The sequence below is a fragment of the Haliotis cracherodii genome, unplaced genomic scaffold (genome assembly GCF_022045235.1).
Source record: "Haliotis cracherodii isolate W230 unplaced genomic scaffold, xgHalCrac1.p SCAF_7, whole genome shotgun sequence".
NCBI classification, from domain to species: Eukaryota; Metazoa; Mollusca; class Gastropoda; order Lepetellida; family Haliotidae; genus Haliotis; species Haliotis cracherodii.
Genome location: NW_027266330.1, coordinates 26,367,067 through 26,385,760, shown reverse-complemented (window position 1 = coordinate 26,385,760; position 18,694 = coordinate 26,367,067). Strand labels below are relative to the sequence as shown.

The 18,694-nt window shown below is 40.6% G+C and overlaps 1 protein-coding gene across 1 annotated transcript in view; it reads left to right on the top strand.

Moving 5' to 3' along the window:
* The window catches only part of LOC139447932 (uncharacterized), a 51,645-nt gene that overhangs the window by 10,552 nt on the left and 22,399 nt on the right, over positions 1-18,694 (top strand). Inside the window, exons 14-17 of the mRNA XM_071229422.1 lie at positions 1,876-1,956; positions 2,188-2,237; positions 17,082-17,301; positions 18,629-18,678. Coding sequence (XP_071085523.1) covers positions 1,876-1,956; positions 2,188-2,237; positions 17,082-17,301; positions 18,629-18,678 — 401 coding nt within the window. The remainder of the gene's footprint in view (positions 1-1,875; positions 1,957-2,187; positions 2,238-17,081; positions 17,302-18,628; positions 18,679-18,694) is intronic.

The following is an 18,694-nucleotide window of genomic DNA, read 5'->3' as shown; positions in this document are numbered from 1 at the left end:
TTTTGAAGCCACCAACAGCCAAACTTTTCATACATCAAGTCTGATAAAGCTTACTTCAGAAGTATGGTAGAATATGAAAAGTAAATTTAGCATCATCCAGAAAAACAGTTAGTCAACCAAACTTCAGATTGAAAATGTGCCGATTTTAAAATGGAGGTGGCGAAGTCTGGAAAAGGTCAATATTGGCACTCCATGTGTCCATGAGTTATAAATCAAAACGTCGCAAACTAAAAATTCATAGGAAATAATATTTCCATAGGTTTTTTGAGTTTGTGACGTTTCACAATGCATACATGCTTCCAGGTTTGCCTATGCATATTTGAGCTAATTTCAACACTTGCATGGCGTAGTTTTGTTCTTATTTGGATTTCCATAGATGTTTCTGAGTCATGGCAAATAACCCATTATGCTTTATGTTGTTGTTTGTTTGTTTGTTGTTTTACACCGCAGTCAGCAATATTCCATCTATATGACGGCGGTCTGTAAGAAATCGAGTCTGGACCAGACAATCAAGTTATTGACAACATGAGCATTGGTCCGGGCAATTGGGATACGATGATATGCATCAACCAAGTCAGCAAGCCTGATCCCCCGATCCCTTTAGTCGCCTCTAAAATCAAGCATAGTCGCCTTTTACGGCAAGCAGGGGTTTCTGAAGACCTATTATAACCCGGCTCTTTACGGGTCCTTTATGGTGCTACCAAGGTAGCTATGATTATTTACAATTTCCACATTTCTTCTTCCTTCACGAATTCACCAGAGGCAGCCAAAAAATCTTACAATGTCCCACAACTTTACATATGATGTTATCTACAACCACTCGTAATATTACACTGGTATGACCTCTTGACGATCAGAACAATCGAATCAAAGAGTATGCCATCCGGGGTGACCGAGTATAACTAATATCACATATTCATGTATGGTATCCCATTTTACACTTGGATTGACAAAGCATCAATTTCCTCCGATGAAGATCCAAATTTACTACCATTCTTTGAGTACTTACGTTGAGGAATCGCGTCAGGACACAGGATAGAATATGACTCAAGCCCTCTGTGGCTTGTCGTACGTGGCAACTGAGTGGACGACAGGTTCTGTGACTTGCTATATTGCATGTCATCATGCTCCTCTGGCTGTGGGTGTTGCTCGTGATATCAACCTCTTGTTTATACTGTCCAGATTCTATTATCTACTATCCGCTGTGATATAACTGGCATATTGCATCGTCCAGACTTGATTAGCTACAATCCACTGTGTTATAAGTGGCATATTGCATAGTCCAGACTTGATTATCTACAATCCGCTGTGATATAACTGGCATATTGCATCGTCCAGACTTGATTACCTACAATCCGCTGTCATATAACTGGCATATTGCATCGTCCAGACTTGATTATCTACAATCTGCTGTCATATAACAGGCACATTGCTGGTCATGGCACAAACCAGCAAACTGCAATGAGCATGTCTTTTTTATTTGTGTGTATTGTTTAGTTAAATGGTTACTGATAACGATTCACCTTTGAACTTTTTTTTCAGCTACTGAACCTGCCGAAAATGTCATTCAAGACGCTGGTATGAAGACACGTTGCTAATTACCACTTCACAATCAAAATATCGAATCAAAGCGTGTGAGCTAAAATGTATATGTATCAGTCAGGGACCGTTAGTATGGTATTGACAGTATTTCATCCGGATTGAGTATGTAACATATTAATTTATAGTATGTATTACATATATCAACATGGACCACAGGAGACAATCGAAATGTTTCTGTGACTATTATCAGTGTAACACATACAATGACGATGTCATCATCTCATATTTTTAGGTTGTTTCTAGTCACAACGTCCCTGTTTTCATACTTTTCAGCATCCGAACCTGTAAAGCAGTTCATTGAAGAAAAGCCAAAGACGTTCTTTGGCAAGGCTGTGGCATCGCTTAGAAAAAAAGGTATGACAGGTATCAACAGTTGAAAATGTGGGAGGTATCAATGCATTTATTGGAGTGTCATATTGTAGGATGGACAAAGAGGACAAGAAAATGAATGTTCAGATCAGCACATACAGAACATTAAATCAAAATGTTGTAGTATGTGAATGGAGTCCATATTATTCTTATAGGAGTCTATATTTCAGGCTAGATCTTCTCAAATCAGTAATATTCTACTGTTTGCCCTTGCAGTGAGTGGATTCCAGAAGAGGGGGAAGCATCCGGGACAAAAGACAAAACGGGTATGTTTGCAATTCTTCTTCACTTTGATTCAAGGTCCTTTCTGTTGAATGTAATAATGTCACAATGGATGCTTTGTGTTTTATGTCATGAAATCTAGAAGGTGTGTATGAATAATGTGAAAGATATGATCTCGTTCGATCTCGGTTGTTGGTAAGCAGTCACAAATGGAAAAAGTCCGAAAACGCGACCAGTAACCATAATGTCGTGAATCTCGTATTTCCCTAAATTGTACTTCTCTTCAAAGGGTTCTGTCGTAGACTTGCGTTTCAGTCGTAGTCCATGGCCACGCACAGAACTTTTAGGTCACAGCACATGCGCTTTTAATGGCCACACTCAGTATACCTTGTCAAGATCTTGTTTGTATTTCTGTTTCATACGAGCTACAATGACTTACTGTCCGAACGTGAGATCATCAGATGAGACTATAAAAGGACTACATCGATATGATGAAAACAAGAAACATTTTGAGTTCACCCGAGTACCTTATCATAAGTTTTTTAACTGTTGGAAGCCCACGTGGTTATCGTATTCCACATCCAGATGATTGTTATGTGCATTATATGCTATATGTGTTTATGCCTGTACTACAGTTGGATGTAATTTATTACCTACACGTTTCCGCCCCGCTCCTGGTGTTTTAATTTTTGAGAGACTTGACAGGTGTAAAGTTATACTCGAAGACGGGAGCGGGCCATTGAACACACTTGTTAAATATTTGTTCACACGAATTCTGCTGTGTGAGTGACATTATTTTCATCAAGATTATTCAGATCGCTGGCTACACGGATCATTCTCTCTTGTAACTATGTCGACATGAACATAATTTGCGACCCTTGTAAGATTCAAAAAATATTTCCAAGATTTTTGTCTCAGATCGGTGCACAGGTTTCCACAGGGGCAGAAAAAAATGAAAAGTTCATATTATTTCACGTCGAACATGGTCATTCTTCGAAACGTTAAAAATTTGTTCACACTAATTCTGTCCTGTGCGTGAACATTATTTTCATCATGATTATTCAGGTCTCTGGATCTTGTAACTTCTTCGGCATGAACATAATTTGTTCTCGTGAATACTGTTATAAAACATGATGTGTTTTACATATGTTTGGATTGCACTGTTGATTCCTTCTCATTACTTTCTAAAACCTTTTCTTTGCCGCTTTTCCAACCACGCGATCTCACAGCAACCACACCCCGTGTGCGCATTCGAATTGCTTTACTGCTTACTGTCAAATACTTTGCAAGTTCGCTTTTATTCAATACGAGTAACAATAAAGCATTTTCGTGTGACGCTTAATTTGACGGAAGAGCTTTTCGAGATGATCAGAGGAGCCTTTGGTCATTTCAATTATGGCATTGATGACTTTATCGTGGAGAAAGTTCCAATTCAAGATGACATCATTCCGGCTGTTAAATCGAACCTACAAGATGGCGCACCTTTTCCCGCCCTTGCAAGTGCAACAGAAACTTTGACAAATTCAGTGCCGATTTTTGGGATGAGTGGATCAGTTATTATAGGCATGAAAGCGTAATACATATTTAGATAATTAAAGGGTAGTTAAATCAATAGGTCATAGAAATAAGAGGGAATATATACCAGATAATATAACAAGAATTGGCACCATCTCAGAGTGTGGGGACACACTCTTCGCCAGAACGGGGGTCGTATTATAGGCATAAAAGTACAGTAATTAACAGCTAATTAAAGTAATTAACAATTCATTAGGACACCTACGTGATTGTATATAAAGGTCAAGAAGAGGAGTTGAAACCAGTAAGATGTAAACATAACACATTGATATATATATATATATATATATAGGAGACGGGCAGCTCTGATAGTTGAAGACTACGGGAGCATACTTGGCCACGAGTAACCAGGGGTGAGGGTAGTAGGTCGAGGGCTATACATTAATGAAAAACAAGTGGAACAGAGATGAGAGGGGCGGAAACGTCAGGGTCTTGAGACATATATGGTATTGGGGGGGAATAGTTCGAATTCCAAAAGGGTGAGAAGCTACATCATGGCAAGTCCGAATAAGGTGCTGGTTATTAGATAAGAGTGGGTTAGAATGATCTAGTGTAGGGGGGAAAGTTGGTTGACCAATGATAGATGGAAAAATGAGTAGAGCTGTGACGTAGGTACCGGTTTAAAAAGGGGCAAAAGCCACAAATCGAGAGAACGGCTAAGAACGAATAGAGAACGGCTAAGAACGAATAGAGAACGGCTAGACAACGGCTAGAGAGCGGCTAGGTAGCGGCTGCGGCTGGGGAGACTACATCTGGACTGGTGCTCCGCTCTCGGCTTGTTGTCTTGATCTTTCGAACCAGAAACCAAACCTAGGCACCAGCATTTCGACTGAGACTGAAGCTTTGCGGCCGAAGTCTCATAATTAAGTGACAAATAGTGTGGGTTGACCGGCAACACAAAGTGGGAATAAAAGCTGTTAAACGAAGATCACTCTTTGTGCTTGTTGGAGGAACTACGGTAATTCATCCAAGGCCCTCGGGTACTGACATTGTACCTCTCGCTCATCCCAGACAGTCAGAACCAAAGAACGAGGGGATTACCGTAGTTCAGGTGAAGAGGTACACAAATTGCCACTTTTAATTGATACCAATTACCGGCGATTAACGTCGTTAAAATTACCTTGGATACGTGGTGGACAGATGCGGGGTACGATCTTCCCTGACGACTGCCAAAAAGCATTGTCAGGTGACGGTGTGCAGCGGTTGCACAAGTGAAGAGACGGAGTGAAGCGGTTTCATGAGTGAAGTGAAGTTGTGCAGCGGTTGCACAAGCGAAGTGGCGGTGTGAAGCGGTTGCACAGATTCCTTCCTAAGTGGTACATGGTCAGTGCCGACACGGTGAATACGCCAGGCCAAGTCAGTGCAAACTAGTGAGAGTTGACTGTGCAGTGGTTGCACGAGAACTTCCACTGTGAGGGAGATTACAGTCGTTGGGAGGAACGGTGCAGACGTTTGCACATCCGGAAAGGTGCACATCCGGAACGGTGCAGACGTTTGCACATCCATGGACCACTCCGGGCTCACTATGGAGGGGCGTTGGGAGAGACGAGCGGATGGTTTCACCTGGACCCAGTAGTGGGGTGACGTGCAAGGAAGTGATGGACAGAACTAACAATTGTGACATTTTAACATTTTGTGTGGTGCAAAGTTTCATTGGACCGAGCCTGGTTAGGTAAGCAATATTTTGATGCATTGTGTTGAATACATATTGTAAAAGAACGAGATCCTTGAACATAATCATGCCACCAACACGAGACTCAAACAATAACGGTACAACAGTCGATCAACAGGGTAGGCGTGGGTCGGCTTTATTTTCAATTCCACTCACAAGTTGTAAGGTCGTTCCATCTGACCTAGTGAGCCCAGCACCAATAATAAGCACTCCGGTAGCATACCAGTCTCATGGTGCCAGTACACATTTCAGGCCCTCAGTGAATGGGAGCATCACCGGCCTCGCACGGCTTGGCGAGGTAATTGAGAGATAATTGCTCCTAGCAAATCTTGAAGAAAACATCTCCCAATGACATTCCTCAAACTTAATCATTGCGCTAAATAGTGCCAATGACCTTACTGACATGAGACAACAAACGTTTGAGCCATTTACTTACTTTTTACAAGTGGTCAAACATCAATCGGCTATAATTAGTTGAATCAAGGATGATTGTATCAGGGATCTTGTTCTTGGAAATGCATCTCAGAATGTAATAATATTTGTGATTACTAGATGATATTCTACACTTGCTGAAGTTTTTTTTAACACAGCTTACGCTGCCGGGTCCCCTCAGTTTGAGTCAAAAGTAAGCTTGCAATTCACTTACTGAGTGAACAGGTGGACTAGCCACTAATTCGCGGCAATCTTCACTCCAACCAGTAAATGCTGTTAATTTGAGCCAGTACCGTCGTGCCCAAACACCACAAGACACACTCACCTACCTAGATCCCTAGAAACACATATACGGTCAACATTTTACTGTCCTCAGAATAACAGCCATAATCCAGGGAAAACCACCATGGCAGTGACATTTTACAAATAGAGCAGAAAGTTTCCACCATCCCCCGGGCGACCATGCACGTGTAGGGGAGGTAGTATACTACACTCCTAAGTAGGGATTCCCAAGTCACTCACAGCACACCTTGTGGCACAAGTCTAACCTCTCCCGGCCAGCAATCTCTCCCCCGCCCCCACCACATTTCTCACTGAATCAGATACTCATGAGCCTCTTGAACCATGATCTTTTCAGTTGTTACCCTGCTCCAGTAAAACAGACAGGGGCGAGCGAGCTAGTCTGAGTTGTTTACTGTATGGCACTGATGGTGTGGGCCAGTGTCTATTCACCAAAAACAGTTATCCCTTGAATTACGTTCAGTAACCATCTATATACATATCGGGCTTCAGCTATTAGGCAATTCATTAATCATTATTAATGATGGCAGTTATGGGGTAGGCGCACACTGAGGTTTGTTAGTACAAGAGACCCTTATTAAAAAAAAAAAGAAAAAAAAAAGAAAGAAAAAAAAAAGAAACCCATATAATTTTGATAGAAACCAATAACTCCAATAAATTGAAAAAGATCCAAACTGAAATGAGAGATTCAGCTTTGGAAATTGTAGACGTGCTTCATTTTTAGGGCTATATCGTTACAGTAAGAGCTCGGCGGAAGAAAAATAAGGTTCAGGTTCTGTGAGGCAGACTAGTAATTTAGTAGCATCATGGTATTTATATCTAAAGAAAACCAAAATAAAAATATTCCTATATAGTTCGTTTTAACTGAACTTCTCGCCTTTACATAAATATTCCTAGAAGATCACGAGCATCAATAGTGGTATTGGGCAGAAACATGATGTCCATAGCACCTGCAGGGGTATGAACAGGGTTGTGGGACTCTCTTTCTTATTATGTCAAATATTGAATCCAGTTTATTAGTTCTACTTCATAAAAAAAAAAAATATAAAAAAACAACAACAAAAACAAAAACAAAAAAACATCTCAAAACAAACAAACAAAACCCTACTTGATTTGTTAATTAAAAACATTTGTTTGTGTTATTCATCAATGTCTACTGTGGTACCTTTGATATTTTCCTACAAAATTGACTTGATAAACGTTTCATGATAAAAGAGTTATACTTGTAATATGTGTTTCCTGCTTTGAAAAGCATTTGAAAGGCAATTGTGTTACGCCCAATAAACGAAAATCCAAATGGTTCAGCTATAAGTGGACCGATATCTTTTAATCTGCAGAACATAGATAAGGTAAGATAGATAAGATAATATTTTTTGCAGAAACATTCTATTACAGGACGTGATATTGCTTGAATATTGCTAAAAGCGGCGTAAAACTAAACTCACTCACTCAAGCACTCACTCACTCAACGGTTGATTAGGATTAAGGGTATTTATTGTTTAAAATAATAGACATGGAAACAAATGTAATTGATATTGATGGCTTTATTATCTGACAGGATGCAGTGAAATAATTTGTTTTCATGGCTGTGAACATGTACATTTACATTCTTTGTGGAAAATTGGCCAAAGAGTATACTTCTTTCTTGAACGTACAGCGAAGTAGGTAGAGCTACAAGTGCAATATTTAATTTAGGGTTACCTAATCTTAGTTTAGAAATATAAATGTTTCGAAAGTTGTAAAAATTACATCAATATCAGTACGTCAGACCTTTTACCCCTCCACTGCATTTGAACTCGTCAATAGATCACCAAAACCTGGCCCTTCCCCAATAGTAGACCGCCAAAGGAGAAACCATGGCATGTGCTCAGGAATTCTTCTCACCCCACCCCCAACCCCCACCCCCCTCTCTCGATAAGCAACCCAACATATGCCCCTGGAATAAATGTATCAGGTTAGGAGATTATAAGTGACCACAGTGGTGCTGTTACCCCCTATTCATTAACAGTGCGCACCTTGCAAACTTGGCACACTTGGCACCTCCGGTGGCCTGGCACTGGCCTCAGTGTCAACTATCGACATGGATGCTAGGTCAAATAACCCCAAACACCCTGTCCCCACTGGTAATATGTCACCAACCTATGTGTCAATTATGGTAGCATTTAAAGCATCTCATGGTGGATAGGATTTCAGGAGAGAATAGTTTAACAACAAAAACTACCGAAATGCAAGCATATCTGTAGCATCTGACACACGACACGTACCAAGTATGGTGGCAGGCACACCTCAAAACCAAAAGGGGGTTCACCTAAAGATGTACATATATTGATCCATTAATGCCGACGAGATGGTTTCTTGTCGAGGAAGTAATGCCGACGAGATGGTTTCTTGTCGAGGAAATAATGCCGACGAGATGGTTTCTTGTCGAGGAAATAATGCCGACGAGATGGTTCTTGTCGAGGAAGTAATGCCGACGAGATGGTTTCTTGTCGAGGAAGTAATGCCGACGAGATGGTTTCTTGTCGAGGAAATAATGCCGACGACATGGTTTCTTGTCGAGGAAGTAATGCCGACGAGATGGTTCTTGTCGAGGAAGTAATGCCGACGAGATGGTTCTTGTCGAGGAAGTCATGCCGACGAGATGGTTTCTTGTCGAGGAAGTAATGCCGACGAGATGGTTTCTTGTCGAGGAAGTAATGCCGACGAGATGGTTTCTTGTCGAGGAAGTAATGCCGACGAGATGGTTTCTTGTCGAGGAAGTAATGCCGACGAGATGGTTTCTTGTCGAGGAAGTAATGCCGACGAGATGGTTTCTTGTCGATGAAGTAATGCCGACGAGATGGTTTCTTGTCGAGGAAGTAATGCCGACGAGATGGTTTCTTGTCGATGAAGTAATGCCGACGAGATGGTTCTTGTCGAGGAAGTAATGCCGAGGAGATGGTTCTTGTGGAAGAAATGGATTGGTGACACTTGCGCAATGGAGGTAGATAACACGTATTGACATACCATCAGGATATCGAGAGGTGCCTGCCGCCACGTAACTGGATAACGAAAGTGAATTTTATTGCCCGGACCGAATAGCCTTCTTCTGCAAGGGTGATAGTCGGTTCTGTCGTACAGGACATGGGCGCCAGGAATTATTGATGTTACTGTAACGGCACAACATGATGACACCAGACAAATTGACTGCTACACCGGTAGATAGCACACTTACATTACAGACAAGCTGACTAACGAATCGACAGGTATAATAGCCAACTATACCACCTTGGGGCCACCGAGAGAGATCTGAAATAATTGCCGACCAGGTCGTGTTGCTTATTAGGCAGGTACACCTTAAACATCACATGACATGTCATGGCCCCTTATCAGACAGAACCCGATACACGGAAAAATAACGTGTAGTGAAAGTAGAGAAAGCTCACTCACACGAGTCACCTATACAAGAGCAAATCAAGTTAAGCCCATGGTGTTGATTCTCCTAAATTAAAAACAAAAACAACAACAACAAAATACATAATAACAGACAGAAACAACAACGATTGTGACAGTCATATGTTGGCTGGCTACTCATATGAGAACGTTCCTTGGCTCAGGGTCTCACCATGTCGCGTACACGAATATAGACATAATATAATTTCGCTTACACAAATATCCATTGGGATGCCTTTGAGTGAAGATGGTTGCCTGAGAATTATTAAAAATTACATTGGTGTATCACCCTTTCGAATTGTCCATCCTTCTTATGGAATTGAGAATCACATAAGTGTGTGACCCTTTCGAATTGTCCATCCTTCATGTTCTGTTAAGGAATATTGGAGTAACCTCTTGTAATCGTACAAATCATAACAGGGTGATTCATTGTAATTTTACGTAAAGGGTGTGACCCTTCTGAACTTGTCCATGCTACTTGTACTTGTACTACGAATCATTGTACACTGGTTAAATTGTCCAGGTTATTTAGGTATCAAGAATACATGGAAGGTAACATTTGACAAACTGTCATTGGTGGGATCGATAAAGTGATGATCCCCGACAGGTCTGAAAACATTGCAGGTAGGTTACTCCTGAAATTATTTAGTTAGCAAACTAGCGTGTTGTATTATCGAATTGTATGAAATTGTTAGTCCAAGGGCTTTGTACTATGAAACCGGATTTCCGGGAATATATCAATGTATGTATTGGAATGTATCTCAATGTGTATGTTAGGTTGCGGTCAACCAAATCCACTTGTTGCAAGACTAATAATAGGAATAATTATCTCGTATATCTACTGAACGTTCAGAACAAGGCCCGGATCCCTGCGTCACTGCATCCGAGAATGTGGGGACACACTCTTCGCCAGAACGGGGGTCGTATTATAGGCATGAAAGCGTGATACATATTTAGATAATTAAAGGGTAGTTAAATCAATAGGTCATAGAAATAAGAGGGAATATATACCAGATAATATAACAAGAATTGGCACCATCTCAGAGTGTGGGGACACACTCTTCGCCAGAACGGGGGTCGTATTATAGGCATGAAAGCGTAATACATATTTAGATAATTAAAGGGTAGTTAAATCAATAGGTCATAGAAATAAGAGGGAATATATACCAGATAATATAACAAGAATTGGCACCATCTCAGAGTGTGGGGACACACTCTTCGCCAGAACGGGGGTCGTATTATAGGCATAAAAGTACAGTAATTAACAGCTAATTAAAGTAATTAACAATTCATTAGGACACCTACGTGATTGTATATAAAGGTCAAGAAGAGGAGTTGAAACCAGTAAGATGTAAACATAACACATTGATATATATATATATATATATATATATATATATATATATATATATATATATAGGAGACGGGCAGCTCTGATAGTTGAAGACTACGGGAGCATACTTGGCCACGAGTAACCAGGGGTGAGGGTAGTAGGTCGAGGGCTATACATTAATGAAAAACAAGTGGAACAGAGATGAGAGGGGCGGAAACGTCAGGGTCTTGAGACATATATGGTATTGGGGGGGAATAGTTCGAATTCCAAAAGGGTGAGAAGCTACATCATGGCAAGTCCGAATAAGGTGCTGGTTATTAGATAAGAGTGGGTTAGAATGATCTAGTGTAGGGGGGAAAGTTGGCTGACCAATGATAGATGAAAAAATGAGTAGAGCTGTGACGTAGGTACCGGTTTAAAAAGGGGCAAAAGCCACAAATCGAGAGAACGGCTAAGAACGAATAGAGAACGGCTAAGAACGAATAGAGAACGGCTAGACAACGGCTAGAGAGCGGCTAGGTAGCGGCTGCGGCTGGGGAGACTACATCTGGACTGGTGCTCCGCTCTCGGCTTGTTGTCTTGATCTTTCGAACCAGAAACCAAACCTAGGCACCAGCATTTCGACTGAGACTGAAGCTTTGCGGCCGAAGTCTCATAATTAAGTGACAAATAGTGTGGGTTGACCGGCAACACAAAGTGGGAATAAAAGCTGTTAAACGAAGATCACTCTTTGTGCTTGTTGGAGGAACTACGGTAATTCATCCAAGGCCCTCGGGTACTGACATTGTACCTCTCGCTCATCCCAGACAGTCAGAACCAAAGAACGAGGGGATTACCGTAGTTCAGGTGAAGAGGTACACAAATTGCCACTTTTAATTGATACCAATTACCGGCGATTAACGTCGTTAAAATTACCTTGGATACAGTGTCAAAGCTAGATTTCATTGTGGAACCAGATGAAGCCGAATATGTCTGTTTCATTGCTGTCTCATTGCTTCTGTCAACCATGCGTGACACAGTACAGGCAATCGCGGTAAGAGAATAGTGCCCCACCAAGTTGCGATATTCGTCGATTCCAAAATACTTCTCGACTGAGCTGACGACACGCAGTGTTTGGAGAGATCCTAGTTACTTGGACTTGAAGAAATGGATATTAAACGTAGCAGCAGATGAAGAATTGTCGTGTAGAAAACGGGAAGTGATGCCAGACTGTGCGTTAAAACTGGCGCGCTAAGTGTATCCAAATCCACCAAACAAAAAATAAATGATCCAAAATGATCATACTCAGTTTGTGTGTGAAATTATGTGAAAGAAAAATAAATCAATAGATAAAACTCTGTTGGAATATGTTTATTGGACTTTTCCTTTATCGCAAGTAAAATATTACAATATTAGGTATCTAGATAGGCCTAATTTAGGATATTAGGTATCTAGATAGGCCTAATTTAGGATAAAACATCTTGTTTTATTTCGTTACTTATTTATCAGCTGGCTATGTGCATTGTTATGGTGATAACACGCGACATATTCATATATTGCTGTGAAGCAAAGAAATATTGCCTCGACTTCTTGTGTTTCAAATTATTCCTCTTTTAAAAATATGATCTTATTTTGTGGCATAACTGTTGATATATATATATATATATGTCATTTTACGGATTGCAGAATGATGTCGCTAATACGTGTGCAAATAACATCAGTTTTGCATTTATATGTAGTTATTGTTAATTTACCGAAACTGTTGTTGCGCTGCAGTTCTGCCGTAAATATATATACCACAATGCAATTTGACCACAAATGCATCAAATGTGTCACATGTGCCCATGACTGACTGACTGACTGATATAGAAGATTTAACGTGCGCTTTCCGACTGCAGCGTATTTCGCACACGGGCCTGGCCATACCATTTAGTGTATTTCCGAGAAGGGTGAAAGTGGTGTTGCTTATATCAATGTTTAGGCAACCCCTAAAAGCCCCCGCTTGGGTTGCACACACCACTTTCACCCTTCTCGGAATACACTAAATGGTCTGGCCAGGCCCGTGTGCGAAATACGCTGCAGTCGGAAAGCGCACGTTAAATCTTCTATATCAGTCAGTCAGTCAGTCAGTGCCCATGACGATGTGCTTGGCTATTTATAGCCAACATGACGGCAGGTGGACACCGGAAGTGTCTTTATTTGGATTGTTTTAACCACTAGGCTATCAAACTGCCACAGGAATCTTAACATAGGTACAATACACCATTATCTAAGCAACATAAAAACGTGTGATATTATTGCAGAATTATGACAACATACGGGTTATTGGGTAACTTCGTTGAAAACGTTGTTAATCACGCTGGTTTAAATGACCCTAAGGAAAACAATGTGCGAAGCTCTTTATTAGTAATTGGAATATTAAGAATATTATATCACTCACACACTCTGAGTGAACATGTTATTGGAATATTCATAATAGGGTAAATATCACTCACTCACTCTGAGTGAACATGTTATTGGAATATTAATAATAGGGTAAACATCACTTACTCACTCTGAGGGAACATGTTATTGGAATATTAATAATAGGGTAAATATCACTCACTCACTCTGAGTGAACATGTTATTGGAATATTAATAATAGGGTAAACATCACTTACTCACTCTGAGGGACTCGTGAAGATCCGGAGTATAATAGATCTTCAGCAACCCATGTTTGCCATAAAAAGCGACTCACATTCGGGATTTCCTTATACGTCGTGCACAGACACTGGGCAGTGGGGTAGTCTAGTGGTTAAAGCGTTCGCTCGTCACAACGAAGACCCGGGGTCGTATCCCCACATGTGTACAATGTGTGAAGCCCATTTCTGGTGTCCACCGCTGATATTGCTGGAATATTGCTAAAAGCGGAGTAAATCCATACTCACTCACTCACTCACTTACACTAGAGCCTCCTGCACATGATCAGCGTGAATTGCAGTCCCTTCAGTCCCTTCGCCCCTTCAACTGATCCTGACGTAAGAGGCGACTAACGGGATCGGGTGGTCAGGCTAGCTGACTTGTTTGATGCATATAATCGTATCCCAATTGCGTGGATCGATGCTCATGTCATTCACTGGTCCAGACTCAATTATTTACAGACCGCCATCATATGGCTGGGATATTGCTGAGTACGGCGTTAAACAACAAACAAATTAACCAAACACGAGTAATGACAAGGAAAATAACAAATGAAATGCTCATGTCAAACGATAAGTATTGATAAAGATCTTGAACCGTTTACAACGGCATATTTATCCGTAATTATATATTTGTTTACTTTGAAGCATACTTAGTAGTTGGGACACATAGGGTACCGTTTGCTATTTTTATTGATTTTGCTCGGTTTCTTCTAATTATTCTTTGTATTTTTTATTCTTCCTTCAGCTTTGTGCACTCAGAAACGACAGATAGTAGAGCCATGGAACTTGTGTATGTGCACAGATTTTTTTTAGATTCCAGCTACCTCTCAACAACGAGCACCTGTTATTTACAGTTTTTCTTTAAGTGGCCATTACTTATATGTCATTCAGCCTAAAACAATATTCTTGGTACATGGTCGCATCTAGGGACACTATTCAATATGACTTTATTTTCGTTACCACCTTGCAATGGTAGTCTCAGCAGAGCTGATTGATCGATATCAAGAGATTCCGTTCAAAGTTGGTATTTAGGAACAATGTATGTTAGGTTTCAACCTAATTTTGATTGGTCAATATGTAGATATTACCCGATGTCTTATTTATATAGCAACGGAACGAAGTCCTCTGATTGGGCGAAAGTTAGATAATCAAGCCTATTTCTTTAGCCAGGCACACTTCCACCGAGTTTTCTAATGATTTGTATTTGAACTGTTCACCTTGATCTGGTCGTGCAAGCACCAAGCAATGTCTTAAAATACTAACGATAAGATTTCCAATAAATCAGGAAGCAACCGCACTCCAATTTTACCATTCTCCAACGCCTCTGCTGATCTATGTTGTAGAAGGTGAAATAAAAGCGGACTGAGTACAGGACCTTGTTGTAAGCCAATAGAACACTCAAAGTAGTCTGTATAAGCACTATTTCATCTCACACAGGCATTCACTTAGGCATAAATACCTTCGGGAGACAGTACACATTGCTCTAATTCAATACGACTGACAGAATCAAAGGCATTTTTACAGTCAACAAAAGACACATACGGCTTTATTTTTCCTGTTTAAAAGACTTTCTGTATTATTCCCTGAATATGTGATCTGTGGTAGAGCAGACTGGTCTGAAGCCATGTTAGGTCTCATTAAAACATCCAAGTCAAACAGCTTGTTAAAGAGAGAATTTTAATAAAGCATCACAAAGCCCAAAACCAAACTGTAAATTATCATCTTTTGTAATTAAAATAAAAATAATGTCAAAACATTTCTGTGAATTTATCACCTGCTAGTACGGATGTTTCTGAAAGCCACAATTCTGGTCACGGGATCTCGTGCAAAATAACGTTAATTGTGAAAGTTTGATGCACGTGCAACACAAAGTTATTTAGTCATTTAGGGTATAAAAACAGTGTAGCTGCTCTAAAAAACACAGCTACCATGCCAAAGCTATCGAAAGAAGAGAACGAAAAGGCAATAGGTGTGATATAAATGGGGTTTACACATATTCACGAGGTCGAGCCATTCGGAGGAGGTGTGGCGCTTAACTGGGGACAACAGCACACAGACCTCGTAGTTTTCAACGCCAATCTAACCGCACATGGATGAGGTAATTGGTCAATTGTTCTCCCTTATCAGCTGCAATAAAATCATCGAACCGTATTCCAGCGAGACAACGCCCGACCACACAGCACGACTCACCATGAACTTGCTCAGGGCCATCAATGTGAACGTTTTGCCATGACCAGCCCGATCCCATGACATGTCCACAAATTGAACATGTGTGGGATCCTTTGGGACCTAAACTTAGAGCAAGACAAGTTCCGGTGATAACTAGTCAAGGTTAATTTCATGCACAAGTATGGCGATGGCGCCGCATTCCGCCTCAGGTCATTCGACGTCTAATGTACTCCACTCGATTTCGATTTAAAGCAAGAGTCTGTATTGATGCCCGTGGTCAGGACAAAAAAGTATTGACAAAATTGTGTGACAATCATGCCACCAGGACAGAAGAGGGGGGTGAGGCTTGAAACGGTCTCAGGTAGGGAGGACATGACGTTATATTTATTTAATGTAATGCGAATATGTAAATAAACGTTCATGTGAAACATTGTGTGAAAAAAAATGTTAGTTAATTGCCAATCCTTATTGTGGAAGGCAGGGGAGACAACAGAATTGTTCCAATCGGGGATTCCTCCTGGAAAGTAGTTCCGATCCAAAATCGTGTAAACGTCAAAAGGTGAACATCGTACTTAAATTTTAACCATGAACGGGTCATGTGGGCAGTAAATAAAGCAATCACATCACCGGAATTCTCTTTAACTTAAAATGAAACTTTATATTCAGTTAACCTCTATGGAGCAAGAGTATCAGTGGTTAAGTAAGTCTTAGCTGCTGTAACACGAGGAGCCAGGAGCCGTAATAGGCGCATATCTTTCCAGAGGTGAAAAAGAGATTTATATATTCTCAAACCAACATCATCGTTTACATCAACTGCGATGTGTTGGCAATATACAATTATAGATCTTTTAACCGTCATGAATACAAAGCCTGATAATCTGCCATCGCCAATTTAGCAATACATGTAGCTGGGGTATGTATTGAAGTTTGTCTAGAAATGTTTCTGGCACATATTTTACATCAAACATTGTTTTTATATGTAACATAATCAACTTATTCTTTGAGACCAAAATATTGTAAGTTAAAATATAAGAAGAAATATATTTTCTGCAGCTGACAATTGCTCAATATCTGGGAATGTTGGTCTTACACTTCACAGTTTGTCCCTCGCAGTAATTCATTTGTTATAGGTTGAGTTTAACGGTCTGCAGCTGATACTTGTGACACAACATAAAAGATATAAACAGTAAACAATTATAGCACGGGCGGATGTACACCATACAAGTGTTAACAAGATAAGGGTTGACAGTATCTTACCGTAGTAGAGTTAATTGCACAGGACGTATTTACATATGTAACTGTTGTCCTTTTTCAGTCCAAGATGGACAACATTGCACATGCATCTCTGTTGGACTCGGCAAAAGATAAAACAATGAAGGACTCGCCATCCGAAACATCACTGAAGGATCCGGCTTCTGTTACATCACTGAAGGATCCGACGTCTGTTACATCACTGAAGGATCCGGTTTCTGTTACATCACTGAAAGATCCGGTTTCTGTTCATTCACTGAAGGATTTGGAGGAAAGTCAGGAGAGTAAGTGATGACAATATTATAATGATTATGGAAAGAATTATGTTTAGTCGTAAGAACGTGACAGTTCATGTTTGACGGTGACATCAGAACTTCAGCGTGTCATATGTGCATTCCCCAAAATGATTGTTCAGAAATCCAATTTAGGTATATAAATCTGCTATCTTGCAATGTTTAGGTACAGGGGAAAACACGTCAGTAGGGAATAGCACAAGGACCGTTTAAACAACATTTATTAATATTTGTTTAAAGTCATTTAAAAGTGGGTTATCATAGGCTGAATACACATGGTCGGGAAATACACGCTACACGTGGTACCTTCCAATGTACCACATCTCTTTATCTAGTTCTGTGGTCTAATGGATAGAGTGCCCGATGAATGATCGAGAGATTGTGGGATAGGTTCCATCATTCATTACCAAACCGTTTTTATTCTGGTCTCTGATCATAGAACATTGAACGTTTGAGACACTGAGTCCAAGCTATATCTGTGACTAAACTCACCAGGTCTTGCTGGGAAAAAGTAAAATCTCATACCCGATGTTACAAGGGAAAAGGTAAAACTTCCACGGAGGTTATAACGAAACAAATCTAAAAGAATAGTCAATATCCGTAATAGGTTTAAAATCAATACGAATGCATTCCACGGGGTAGTCCTTTAAAAATACCGAGCCACCATTACAAAATAATCAGCCGATTTTTGAGAATACAAGGTCAAACCAATGCTGTGAAGGTCTTTTAACGATCATGGTGATATCTTGTGACGTCACAGCGTGAACACGGGACACTGCTTTGATCAGTTCGACGACATCCTTTTTCTACGAGTCCCGTCCTGAGGCGACAGTGGCTACCCAGACCCTTTACCAGAACCTCGAGGAACTGCTTCAGAGGGGCAGGAATGGCGTTCAGGAGAGTCATCAAACGGCATTAGTTCACCGTCAGAGGTTTCGTTTGACATGGTGTTTAACACGACGAGCTTAGAATCTGAGAACCTGTCGGAAAAGAGAGCCTCGGGGATCATTTAGGGGGTGTATCTCACACGAATGAAAGCTGGACTTGATCACCATACAATGCAACTTCACAAGTAATCAGCACCGACCATGCCAGATGTCCTGGAAGCGGTTGTTGACCCCCATTTCGACAACCACCAACTCGCCACGAGGCCTCCGATAATGGATAATGACGCCAGACGCCGCCGCCGTGGCTGTTAGAATGTGTTATTATAATGGATGTTGTTTGGGTATAATAGTGACTATTATATATTTTATCTTCATCAGCGGTACTGAGGGTTCCGTTGTTGTCCATTTCAAAACAATGTTTTTTCCTGCAGGTTTTGCTGATGTAGAAAAGCTTGCCGAAAACTTGGATATCGTGGAAAAGGTAACACATATTTAAC